The sequence below is a fragment of the Myotis davidii genome, unplaced genomic scaffold (genome assembly GCF_000327345.1).
Source record: "Myotis davidii unplaced genomic scaffold, ASM32734v1 scaffold638, whole genome shotgun sequence".
NCBI lineage: Eukaryota > Metazoa > Chordata > Mammalia > Chiroptera > Vespertilionidae > Myotis > Myotis davidii.
Genome location: NW_006289391.1, coordinates 931,960 through 944,310, shown reverse-complemented (window position 1 = coordinate 944,310; position 12,351 = coordinate 931,960). Strand labels below are relative to the sequence as shown.

At 48.1% G+C, this 12,351-nt stretch overlaps 1 protein-coding gene across 3 annotated transcripts in view; it reads right to left on the bottom strand.

The window, feature by feature from the left end:
- Nucleotides 1–4,918: 4,918 nt before the first annotated feature.
- TRPV1 (transient receptor potential cation channel subfamily V member 1) overlaps nt 4,919–12,351 on the bottom strand; it is a 26,141-nt gene continuing 18,708 nt past the window's right edge. For 2 of the 3 annotated variants that reach the window (XM_006761491.2, XM_006761493.2), the window contains one exon: nt 4,919–5,776. In XM_006761491.2, coding sequence (XP_006761554.1) covers nt 5,604–5,776 — 173 coding nt within the window. In that variant the 3' untranslated portion in view covers nt 4,919–5,603. Of the gene's footprint in view, nt 5,777–9,228; nt 9,251–12,351 lie in introns of all 3 variants that reach the window. The other variant, XM_006761492.2, reaches the window with a different exon arrangement.

The following is a 12,351-nucleotide window of genomic DNA, read 5'->3' as shown; positions in this document are numbered from 1 at the left end:
GGAGCCACAGCTGCAGTGCCCGCCCGCCCACGTGCCATGCCTGAGTCACCTCCACGCCCACACGGCAGCCTCACCCTGACCCAGGAGAAGGTGAGGAGGCAGCAGGTGTCAAGGCCAAAGTTCTGGTCCCGACTCTTCCCATCAGGAGCCTCCGTTTCCCCATCGGAGAAATAGGAGCCATCCTGCCTCCTTCCCAAGGATGCTGTGAGGAGTGAGACTCCGCCGGCGGGAGGGCCTAATGCACAGTCAAGTGCTCTGTCCTGGCCCCTCCAGGCAAGGCCACAGCTGCGGGCTGGCCTGAGTGACCTCAAGGCGGCCAGCCCCAAGACTTGGTATCAGCCCTTCAAAGTCTGGAGCCGGGGTCCCCTGAGAGACAGAAGTCCCCGTTCAGGGCTCCCACCAGAAGTTACGCACCACAGACCTCGGTGTCAGACAACCTCAGCCATTTCTTACTGTGTGACCCAAGTCACTCTCCCCAGCCTGTTTCCTCGCCCGTGAAATGTGCATAATAAACCGCCTTCCCAAGTCACTGAGTTCCTGTGGGGATTAAATGGGAGACCACAAAAAACAAGGCCCAGAGAGAACAGAAAGAACTCCATCAATGCTGACAGCTATTCGCCATGATTGGTTGTTATGCTGATCCATTCTCCCAGCAACTGCCCCGGACACGGCCTCCAAGGCCAGAGCATCAGGGAAGACTCCTGCTCTCCCTGAGCTCTGGCCGCAGCTGTGACGGGGGCGGAGCAAGGCTGGCTGGCCCTGCCTGTTTCCACGTCTCCTGGGAGTCACACACCTGTTCCCACAGGTGAGATGGAACTGGGATGGAGCAGGAAGTCTCTGCTGACAGGGATAGCACTGGTGACGGATGCAGCGAGACTTCCCCTTGATCCCTCATCACCATCACCGTCCAGTCTGGGGAGGGGCAGGAGGCGGGGTCAAGCTTCTGACATGGGACAACAGGCCCTGTGCCCAGGAGGGAGCAGGAAGTCTGGCTGGGGCCAGCAGGCCCCCGGTGTGCGTGATGTAGGGGCTGGTTTCGTTGTTTATGTCAAAGGGGGTCTCGGGTTCCCATGCGCACAATTCAAAACCTCATCGCCGCCTGGAATTCCACATAAAAGCCCCGTCTTGGACCAAGCCTAGCCCTCCCTCTATTACTCAGTTAATTGCCCCTCCTGACTGAGTCCCTCACCCCTCCGGGCCGGCTTCTGTCTGCCTGAGAACCCTGGGGGCAAGGCCGTCACCAAATGTCAGTGTTTATGCTTTGCCTGGTGTCAGCACATTTCCCAAAGGCCAGGCTGGAACTGGTTAAAAGGCCCCGTCACCCACCCAAAAGGCATGCGGTGTGCTCAGCCAGGAGTGAGGCGAACGCGCTCTGCTGGGGGCGGGAGCAGGGGCCACGTCCCAGCAGAGCCATGCCCCCACGCCCACCTCAAGCACATGAAGCCAGCAGCTCCAGCCCTTGGGCTGTCTACACTCAACCCCATGTAATCCCACACCCGGCGACAGCCCAGGGGGATGGGCAAGGCAGGGCAGCCAGGGGCCAGGGTGGGATTCAGAAAGGAGAAGGTGGTCTCCCTCCAGGAATGTGGAGCCCTCACCCCACCCGGCAGGTTGTAAGGACAAAAGGACTCAGGCACGGAGGAGGGATGAAGTCGCTCTGATGGGGAGGTGGGAGGTAGGTTCAGGAGAGAGGGGGCTTTGGGGTTGGCTGTGGAAGGAGGGAGGACAGTCTCCACAGGGAGAGCCACAGGAACAGGGACTCAGAGGCCAGAGACCACAGACGTTTGAGGAGCGGTTGACGAGCTTGGGCAACATTTGAACTCGGTGGGGTGTCAGAGATGCTCTGCCCAGCCCGGCTGCAGCTCACGGAGTGACCCCAGACCACCAGGCCAGCCCTGGCCCCTGTCACAAAGGGCTGTGCTGGCCTAGCCTTACAGGGCACAGGGCACAAGACCTGTGCTATCACCAATGTGGCCTGGCAGGGAACTGACCAGCCGGGCTGAGCCAGCACCTCATACCAAAGGCAGTGCCTCTGCCCATCTAGACGCCAGCTGCTGCCTGCCCAGTGGGACTCCTGACCTGTGTTAAGGGGACTGTGGAGCCTGGACCCCCCGCAGAAGCGAGTTTCGCCCGCTCTGCCTTCACTGTGCCATGTGGGTGCCCTCGAATGCTCATTCACAGCAGCCCAGCACCTGGGAACCAGGGAGCCTTGTCGGGGGTGGGGGAGGAGTAACAAGCTGCCCCCACGATCCAGCTCCTCATTTCTGGGTGCAGCTGTGAGCTATGCTGTGCATACCCTTCATCAGTGACCTGCGCTCCCCCTCTGAGATACGGTTCCAGGAGGGACCTTTCAAACTGGCTGGGCCCGTGGAGCGGAACGTCAGGGAACACGGGGCCAGAGGCCGGGGTGGGAGGCAGGCTGCGAGAAGAAAAGGGCCGCCTCTGCATATTCCTGACCCAGTCCCGCTCCCCCCCAACCCGGAGACCTGGATTTCAGGGGGCCCTAGACATCTGCCAGCACACCCCGTGCCGCCTTCTCCTCTCCAGGCTGAGATCAGAGCGGAAGCCTCAGTGGGCGGGTGTGTGTCTGCACCACGTCTGTCTGCTACGGAATTTAAATGCCCACAGACAGATGCCCCTCCCCTTCCCCGCACCTCCTGTCTTACAGTCATCGGGCCCCAGGCAGGTCCACAAGATCCCCCCAAAGAGGGAGAAATGAGAGAAGAGGTTTCTGTGGGTGGGTGCAGCCAGGGAGGGCTGACACCTTGACCCACTCTAGGAAACAGCCCACTTGGTGACGTGAGGAAGGGACCAGGCAGAGCTCCACCGACAGCCTTGGGCCCCCTCCCCGGTGGTCAGCAGAGGGCCCGTCTGCGTCCTGGCAGCCCCAGCTGCCCTTGGGCTGAGCAGGGCAGCCCCCCTATCACTGATTCTGGGCTGCGGCTCATCCTGCCTCCACGTGATGGAGGGGGGCACGTGGGGACAGAGAGATAAAGAGACAGCGACAGGAACAAACAGAACAGAAATAGACTATAGACACAGAGAACAGCCTGATGGTCGCCAGAGAAGAGGGAGGCTGGAAGACGGGGTGGGAAAGGTGAAGGGGTTGAGAAGTACAGATTGGTGGTTACAGCATAGTCATGAGGATGTGAAGTACGCTTAGGGAATAGGGCAGGGGTGGGCAACCTTTTTGTGAGTGCGTGCCAAAACCAGCAAAATCTCTGACTCAAAATTCTTCTACGTGCCAATCCTAATTTTTTGAGAACATGTTACGCCTACCTGATATCTCTCAAGGTGTATGTATGTGAAGAACCTTGAAGAAATAATAAAATTCATTCGAGCAACAAAAACAGAGTATATGATGATGAAAAATACATTTATTTTTTAATGTATACATGTTATGTAAAATTATTTATTTATCTAAGATGCACCTACACTGAATTCATCTGAAAAATAAAAAAGTTGATATTAAGAAAAAGATTGTAAATGGAAGATTATAAGAGAGGGTTTCGCGTGCCAGGGGTTGCCCACCCCTGGAATAGAGTTAATGATGTTGTGATAACTATGTATGGGGCCAGATGGGTCCTGGAAATATGGGGGGGACACTGTAAGTATGTATCTAACCATTATGCTACACACCTGAAACTAACAGAAAATAATATTGAATGTAAAGTGTAATTGAAAAAAAATTTAATTATAAAAGAGGCAGCAACAGATTTAAAAACACACACACACAAAAAATGGCTAGTTGCAGGTGTGTCCTCCGCAAACCGCCCAGCTTCACAGCAAAAGGTTGCGAGCCTGCATTTAACAAAAGAATACCCACAAGGCAGTTCAAAAGTTACCCAATTTGCAAAAATGTGTGGATAGTTCACAACTACAGGACATTTTCCGAGGAAGACCTACAGGTGAAGCAGGGGGTCCCAGGCCCACAACAGGAAGTGAGAAGCCCTCACGTGGCTGGCACACCCCTTCTCCTGCTCTGCCAGGCAGCCCAGCTCCGCAGTTCAGTTCTGGGTTTTAGAGTCAGACTGCCCGGGCTCAGACCCAGGCAATGCTGCTTCCTGGGTGTGTAATTTTACTAACTGTCCCAGCCTCGTTGTTCTCATCTATAAAGTGGAGCTAATGACAGCTTTTCACAGGCTGTTAGGAAGCTTGAAGGCTAATGCACTTTGTGTAAACACTCAATACGTGCTGGCCACCAGTAACCCTCCTCTATGTCCATTTGCCACGGTCTGGCCACGGCTCACCTCACACCTTGCCAGCAGCCCTCCTGCACCTCTGTCGGGCCCCATGTGTGGAGACAGATATGACGCTGGAGAACGTGGTAAAGGAATCCCATTGTTTCCTCCAGATACCTCTCTCACCGGAGCGGAAGCCCCAGCCTCAGCTGATGCCAGCCCTGTTTTCATGAACTGACGTCCAACAATTCCATGCCTGGGCAGCTCATCCCACACTCCACAGACATTACTACCACCCCGCCGACGGGGGCAGCTCCTCTGGATCACTGTTTGCTGAGTTGTCTTTTGTACAAGCAGGAGTCAGCAAACTTCCAGGCAAAGGACCAGAAGGTAAATATTTCAGGTTTTGCAGCCTATTTGGTCTCTGTTGCAATTGCTCCGCCACCGACAGCACAGAAGTGAATGGCCATGCTGTGTCCCAATAAAAGTTTATTTACAAAAACGGCTGGCAGGCTGGATTTGGCCCACGGCCCATGGTTTGCTACGCATGGTAGCTGTATGCATGAAGGCGTGCCCTCACCCATTGGTAATAATGAGGTAAACACATGCACACAGAGAACACGCACATACACATGCGCATGCACGCACATACACACACAAACTGCACAGAGCCGATGACTGGCATGAAGTGCACACTTGATATATGTTTATTGATTTCATGGGTGGCAGGAGGGGTGGAGATGGAAGGACGTACCACTGCGGGAGGCAGGATTAAGATCACTACAAAAGGCAGATCATTAAAAAAGTCTTGCCACATGGCGTTAGGACGCGGTTCTTCACTTTCATTTGAACAGCAATAGAGCTAAGAGGTTTGGAACTGGGATGTGTCAATGCAAGATGAAGTCACTCTGAAAGAACCTGATTCTGGCAGAGCTGGGAATGGGACCGGCCTTCCCCCACCTTCTCTGAGGAAGAGAAATGACATTACCCCAGACCCCGCGGGACGGGGGGAGATAGAAAGCATAAAGCAGAGTCGGCATTTTACACCAAGGGAAGCATTTTGCTCTGAAAGGTGTTGTCTGGGCTTCATTGGCCTTCGCTCGCAGTAACACAAGATCGGAGAAAACAGGGCGCCACATATGTCCGAGAGGTTCGTCACGCGTGACGTTTAACAAAGTCAGTGAAACCTTGAAAGCAAGATCCTTTCCTGCTAGGAGGTCCACTTGGGGACGGGGAGGGTCGGGTGGGTATCTCTTCCCACACACCCAGCAGCGCTTCCCTCAGCTCATCCAGCGCAGCCAAGGAAGGAGCCTGGGCAGGCGCAGAGGGGCCAGGCTGCTGAGAGGGCACAGGTGTCCCCCCCACACCCCCCAGCGACCGTGTGCCATCCTAAGGCCCAGTGTTGAGAGCCTTAGGGGTCCCTCACTTTTCCCCGAAAACAGCAGGATCCTTGAAGACCTCCGCATCTTCTGGCTTGAGGGACCCTGCAAAGTGCCTCAGATGGACCTCCTCGTGCTGAGCAGGCTGCCTTTCTCGAGTGCTTGCATCTCTTAAAAGGGGGACCAGGGCAAAGTTCTTCCAGTGTCTCCCTGAAACTATAGGGTAAAAGCATCATTATTGCCTTGGATGCAGCAAAACCATAATAAACCAAAGATTACCGATCTCCAGATAAAAGGGGCCCAGGCATGCCGGTGCCTCCTGAGGCACCCGGATTGGAGCCAGTTCCTCTTGCCTCAGCTGCTCAAGGGGCCTCATCCTCTCTGGCGGCTCCTTAAACTCGCTCCCTCCGCCCCACCCTGGCTTGCTTCATGAGCGGCCACTCTCCTTCCTGCCCATGTGGGAGGGAAAGCAGATCTCCACAGAGCAATCCTGGGGCCTGCCCCACGACCTGCTCCACACCAGGTCAGGTATAGGGTGATAAACACCAGCCAAAGAATCAAGGTTTGGTCGAGGCTCCACCTGGCATGGCAGATTGGGAACAATGCCAAGGGAACCATCGTGACACTGGGCCTCGCATGGGGATCTCACATGTGGCCTGTAATTCCAGGAAGTTCTGGAAGAGAACCCACTCTCATAGCCATCTCCAGCTCCGCCACCTCTGAGAAATGACAGGCAGGAGAGAAAGCTGTGTGTGCACTCCTTCCACCTGCCAGAGCCCAGGTCAGCCAAGCCCTCGGGTGGCCACACCTCCCACCCCCAGGCCATGATTCAGGTCCTTCTACTAGAGTCCAACACTGGCCACATCTCAAAGGCATCAGGGATGCCGGAGGCTGGGCCTTTTGTGACTACTTCAGCTTAATACTTCAGGTCCCACTGGCTGCCACAGGCCTGTCTCTGAACCCCAGTTTGACACTAAGCACCAATCGCTGAGAGACAATCCCTTGGGGGACCCACGGATAGAAGCAAGAGAGCATTATTGGGAGATAGGCCAGATGCTCACTGAGACACCACCTTCTGGCTGACTAGGTGGTAGGGAGACCCTGCCTCAGGGACTGCTTGGCCCAGCTCCAGCTCCAGGGCCCTCAAAGGAGGTATGGGTTTCCAGTGCCCACTTCCCACAGTCCTGATGCCAAGACCCCCTCATGTGCTCGCCCTAGCTCAGTTACTAGCTCAGTTCCCTGCCTCTGTAACGAATAGACCAATTAACAATTAAAGACAAGCCTGGCTGGTGTAGCTCGATGGTTGAGCATCGACCTATGAACCAGGAGGTCATGGTTCAATCCACAGTCAGGGCATATGCTTGGGTTATGGGGTCAATCCCCAGTGTGGGATATGCAGGAGACAGCCAATCAATGATTCCCTCTCATCACTGATGTTTCTCTCTCTCTCTCTCCTTCTCCCTTCCTCTCTGAAATCAATAAACTATACTTTTTAAAAAATTGAAGACAAGATCATCAAGTATGATGAAATGGCACAGGGAGCCCTAACCGGTTTGGCTCAGTGGATAGAGCATCGGCCTGCAGACTGAAGGGTCCCGAGTTCGATTCCGGTCAAGGGCATGTACCTTGGTTGCGGGCACATCCCCAGTGGGGAGTGTGCAGGAGGCAGCTGATGGATGTTTCTCTCTCATTGATGTTTCTAACTCTCTGTCCCTCTCCCTTCCTCTCTGTAAAAAAAATCAATAAAATATATTAAAAAGAAAGAAAGAAAGAAAGAAATGGCACAGGGAGGACTCATGGGGAAATTACAGGACTGCAGGAGGCCCTTGGGAAAACTGATGAAGCCCTTGAGTAGTTTTCCAAAAGTAAGTCTCTTGATAATATGATTTCCACTTCCAGTTCTGATTGTGTCTAGTTCTGAGCCAGCCATCCTGTTGTAAACAGCCATAAAACTGGACAAAATAGATGCAGCAAATGCATGCCGTATGTGTTCAGTCATGCATTGGACAGAAGTGAAAAACTGCAACACTGAGAGAAATGAAATTCACAAGGTGAGCCCCCTGATCACCATGACATTTGCTGAGGGACAAGTTCTCTGACTGTGGTACCGTGAGTTGGAGTCGAAGCAGAGCAGGGCAGTGCCTCTGAGCTGCAGCAGCTGGAATCTGTGGGACAGGCTACGGCAAAGAGGAAGAAGGGAACTTGGGTGTGGAGGGCCATAGTCCCTGGCTTCGAGCTGAGTTGTGATTGCACAGGGTGAGACTGCAGTGGTCTAACAGAGAGTCCCACTATGAGGTTGAAAGTGGGACAGGGACGCTAGAAGCTGAGCAGTACTAAGGGATAGTGGAGGTCCAGCCCAGCCAGAGTGGAGAGACCTCCTCCACACCCTTTCTCTACTCTGAGAATTGAGCTAAAATACCAGAAATACCCTACTTACTCTACATGACCTATAGAGCAGGGTCTACTCAAGACCCACCCAACAAAGCCAAAACCAAGCCCTTACAAGCTCCTCAGTGGAAAGCTTGGATGTCCAGTCCCACAAGATTTATGGAATTGGAAAAAACCTTGAGTGTCCTCTTATCTAGCCCTACAAAAATTCAAGGTGATTCATGACTAACTGAACTGCCAACTAGAACAAAAATCCAATAAGTCTCTACAACATATCATCTGCAGTACCCAGTATACAATTAAAGGTTACTAGATATAAAAAGAGACAGGGAGCCCTGGCCAGGTGGCTCAGTTGGTTGGAGCATCATCCTATACACCAAAAAAGTTGGGGGTTCAATTCCCCACCAGTGCACATACCTAGCTTGCAGATTCAATCCCCAGATGACATGTGTACAAGAGGCAACTGATCAATGTTTCTCTCTCACATTGAGGTTTCCTTCTCTCTCTCTCTCTCTCTCTCTCTCTCTCTCTCTCTCTCTCTCTCTCTCTCTCTCTCTCTCTCTCTCTCTCTCTCTCTCTCTCTCTCTCTCTCTCTCGCTCTCTCTCTCTCTCTCTCTCTTACACATATCCTCGGGTAAGGATTTAAAAAGAAAGATACAGGGAAATGTGACTCACAGTTAACAATCAATAGGAACCTACCTCAAAATGGCCAAGATGTTGAATTTAGCAGACAGACCATTTAAAGCAGCTATTATAGGGTTGGCAAAAGTAGATTTACAGTTGTTCATATGGAAAATAATACAATAATTAATAAAGAATAATACAAGAATAAACTGTGTTTCACATACTCACAACTAACTATAAACCCACTTTTGCCTCACCCTGCATAGATATGCTCAAAGAAGCAAAGAAAAATATGGTATTAATGAGGGAACGGTTAAGGAATCTCAGGAGAGAAATTGAAACTATAAAAAAAGAACCAAATAGAAATTCTAAAACCAAATAGCACAATATTTGGAATGCAATATGCTGAGGAAAGGGTCAGTGAACATGAAGACAGAACTGTTTATCAGATTTGGGAAACAGGGAAAAAATGAACAAAGCCTCAAACACCTATGGGACTATATCAAATGGTCTAACATACATATAATTAGAATCCCAAAAGGAGAAGATGGAGAGGATAAAGCAACATATATATAGTTCCCCAGTGTGATGAAACATTGATGTTCAGATCCAAGAATCTCAGCAAACCCTGAGCAAGATAAGACAAAAAAAAATACCTAAACACACTTTATCAAACTTCTGAAAACAAAAAATTAAAAGAGTATTTTGAAAGCAGCCACAAAAAAAATGACACATTAAAGCAGGAGAATAACAATGCAAATAATGGGTGACTTTTCATCAGAAACAATGGCGGCCAGGCTACAGAAGAGAAACATATTTAAAGTATTCTAATGTTCAAAAGAAAAAAGAAACTGTTACCCCAGAACTCTATACCCAGTGAAAATATCTTTCAAACATAATGATGAAATTAACATTTTCAGCTAAATAAATGCTGATATAAAACTAATCTATACAGTAAGTCCTCACTTAACATGGTCATCAATAGGTTCTGTGACTTTAAGTGAAACAACATATAATGAAAACAATTTTACCATACGCTAATTGATATACATATATAAAAGTTAAGTTCCTATAATACTGGGTTTGGCAATAATGTCTTGGATATGACATCAAAATAACAGGCAACAAAATAAAAAGATAGATAAATTGTGCTTCGCCAAAATTTAAAACTTTCGTACATCAAAGGATTTTATTGAGAGAGTAAAAATGAAAACTCACAGAATAGGAGAAAATATTTGAAAATCATATAGCTGATAAAGGATTAATATCCTGAATTGGTAAAAAAAAAAATTCCTATAATTCAACAACAATAAAACACAATTTTTAAAATGAGCAAAGGGCTTGAGTAGGCATTTCTCCAAGAATATCTATAAATGGCAAATGAGACCATGACAAGATGTTCAAATCCATTAGTAATTAGAGAAATGCAAATCAAAAGTGCAGTGAAACACTACTTCACATCCATTGGGATGGCTATAACTGAAAAAAAAAAAAAGACAAGCAATGTTGGTAAGGATGTGGAACCTTCATGCATTGCTGGTGGGAATATAAAAGACATCGCTGCTTTGGAAAATAGTTTGGCAGTTCCTCAAAAAGGTAAACATAGAGTTATCATATAATCCAGCAATTCCACACTGCTACCCAAAAGAATTAAAAGCAACGATTCAAACAAAAACGTATACACCAAGTAAAATCTCAGACAGCTCATGTAGCAGTATTTTCACCGATACATCACCTAGGGCAAGGGAAACAAAGGAAAAAAATAAACAAATGGGACTACATCAAACTAAAAAGCTTCTGCACAACAAAAGAAACCATCAACAAACTGAAAGGGGAACCTACTGCATGAAAAAACATATTCGAAATGATACATCTGATAAAGGGTTAATTTCCAGAATATACAAAGAACTCATACAACTCAACACCAGAAAGACAAACTATCCAATTAAACAATGGGCAAAGGACTTGAAAGATATTTCTTCAAAGAGGACATATAGATGGCCTATAGACATATGAAAAAATGCTCAACATCACTAATCATCAGCAAGATGGAAATTAAAATTACAATGAGGTATCAGCTCACACCTGTCAGAATGGCTGCCATCAATAAATCAACAAATGACAAGTGCTGGCAAGGATTTAGAGAAAAGGAAACCCTAGTACATTGCTGGTGGGAATACAGACTAGGGCAGCCGCTGTGGAAAACAGATGAAGGTTCCTCAAAAATTTAAAAATGAAACTGCTGTTTGACCCAGGGATCGCACTTCTGGGAATATTAGTATATCCTAAGAATCTCAAAACATCAACCAGGAAGACTATATGTACCCCTCTGTGCATGGCAACATTATTTACAATAGCTAAGATCTGGAAACAGCCCAAGTGCCCATCAGTAGATGAGTGGGGAAAAAGCTGTGTTACAACCCAGCCGGCGTGGCTCAGTGGACCAGGAGGTCACGGTTCTATTCCCAGTCAAGGCAAATGCTCAGGTTGCAGGATCTCCATCCCCAGTGTGGGGTGTGCAGGAGGCAGCTGACCAATGATTCTCTCTCATCACTGATGTTTCTGTCTCCCTCTCCCTCTCCCTTCCTCTCTGAAATCAATTATATACATATAATGTTATTTTGTGTGTTTGAGGTTAAGAAAAAGTCAGAGTGCTCACCAATAGATGAGTGGATAAAAAAGCTGTGGTACATTTACACAATGGAACACTATGCAGCTCTGAAAAAAAAAGGAGCTCTTGCCCTTTGAGACAGATGGACCTGGAGACTATTATGCTAAGCGAAATAAGCCAGTCAGAGAAATATCACATGATCTCACTTATATGTAGAATCTAATGAACAAAATAAAGTGACAAACAAAATAGGTCCAGAGATATGGATGCATGGAACAGAATAACAGATCTCAGTGGGGAGAGAGGGGGGACAGGAGATTAACCAAAGGGAAATATAGATAGATAGATAGATAGATAGATAGATAGATAGATAGATAGATAGATAGATAGATATGAGTGCATAACCCACAGGACACAGACAATAGCATGGGGAAGGTCTGGGGTGGGGGCAGGTTTGGGTGGAGGGGAGCAAAAAAGGAAAAACATGGGAGACATCTATAATACTGTCAATAATAATAATAATAAGCCCTGGCTGGTTTGGCTTAGTAGATAAAGCATAGGCCTGTGAACTGAAGAGTCCCAGGTTCGATTCTGGTCAGGGGCATGTACGTTGGTTGTAAGCACATCCCCAGTAGGAGGTGTACAGGAGGCAGCTGATCGATGTTTCTCTTTCATCAATGTTTCTAACTCTCTATCCCTCTCCCTTCTTCTCTGTAAAAATTCAATAAAATATATTTTTTAAAATAATAATAATAAAAATAAATAAATAAAAACTAAAAATGTGTGCACCGCTATTCATAGCATTATTCACAATAGCCAAAAAGGTTGAAACAATCCTAATGTCCACCAACAAATAAATGGACAAATAAAATATGGTATACCATATACATGCAATGGAGTATTATTCAGTCAGGCACATATGCTATAATTCCAATTATATAAGGTACCTAGACTAGGCCAATTCACTGAAACAGAAGCAGAAAAGAGGTTACCAAGGATGAGAGAGGGGTGTACATGGGGAGTAATTGCTTCATGGGTACAAAGCTGCTATTTGGGATAATAAAAAAGCTCTGGAAATAGATAGCAGTGATGGTTGCACAACATTGTAGATATCATTATTAGCACCTAATTGTACACTTTTAAAAATAGTAACAATGGCAAATTTTAT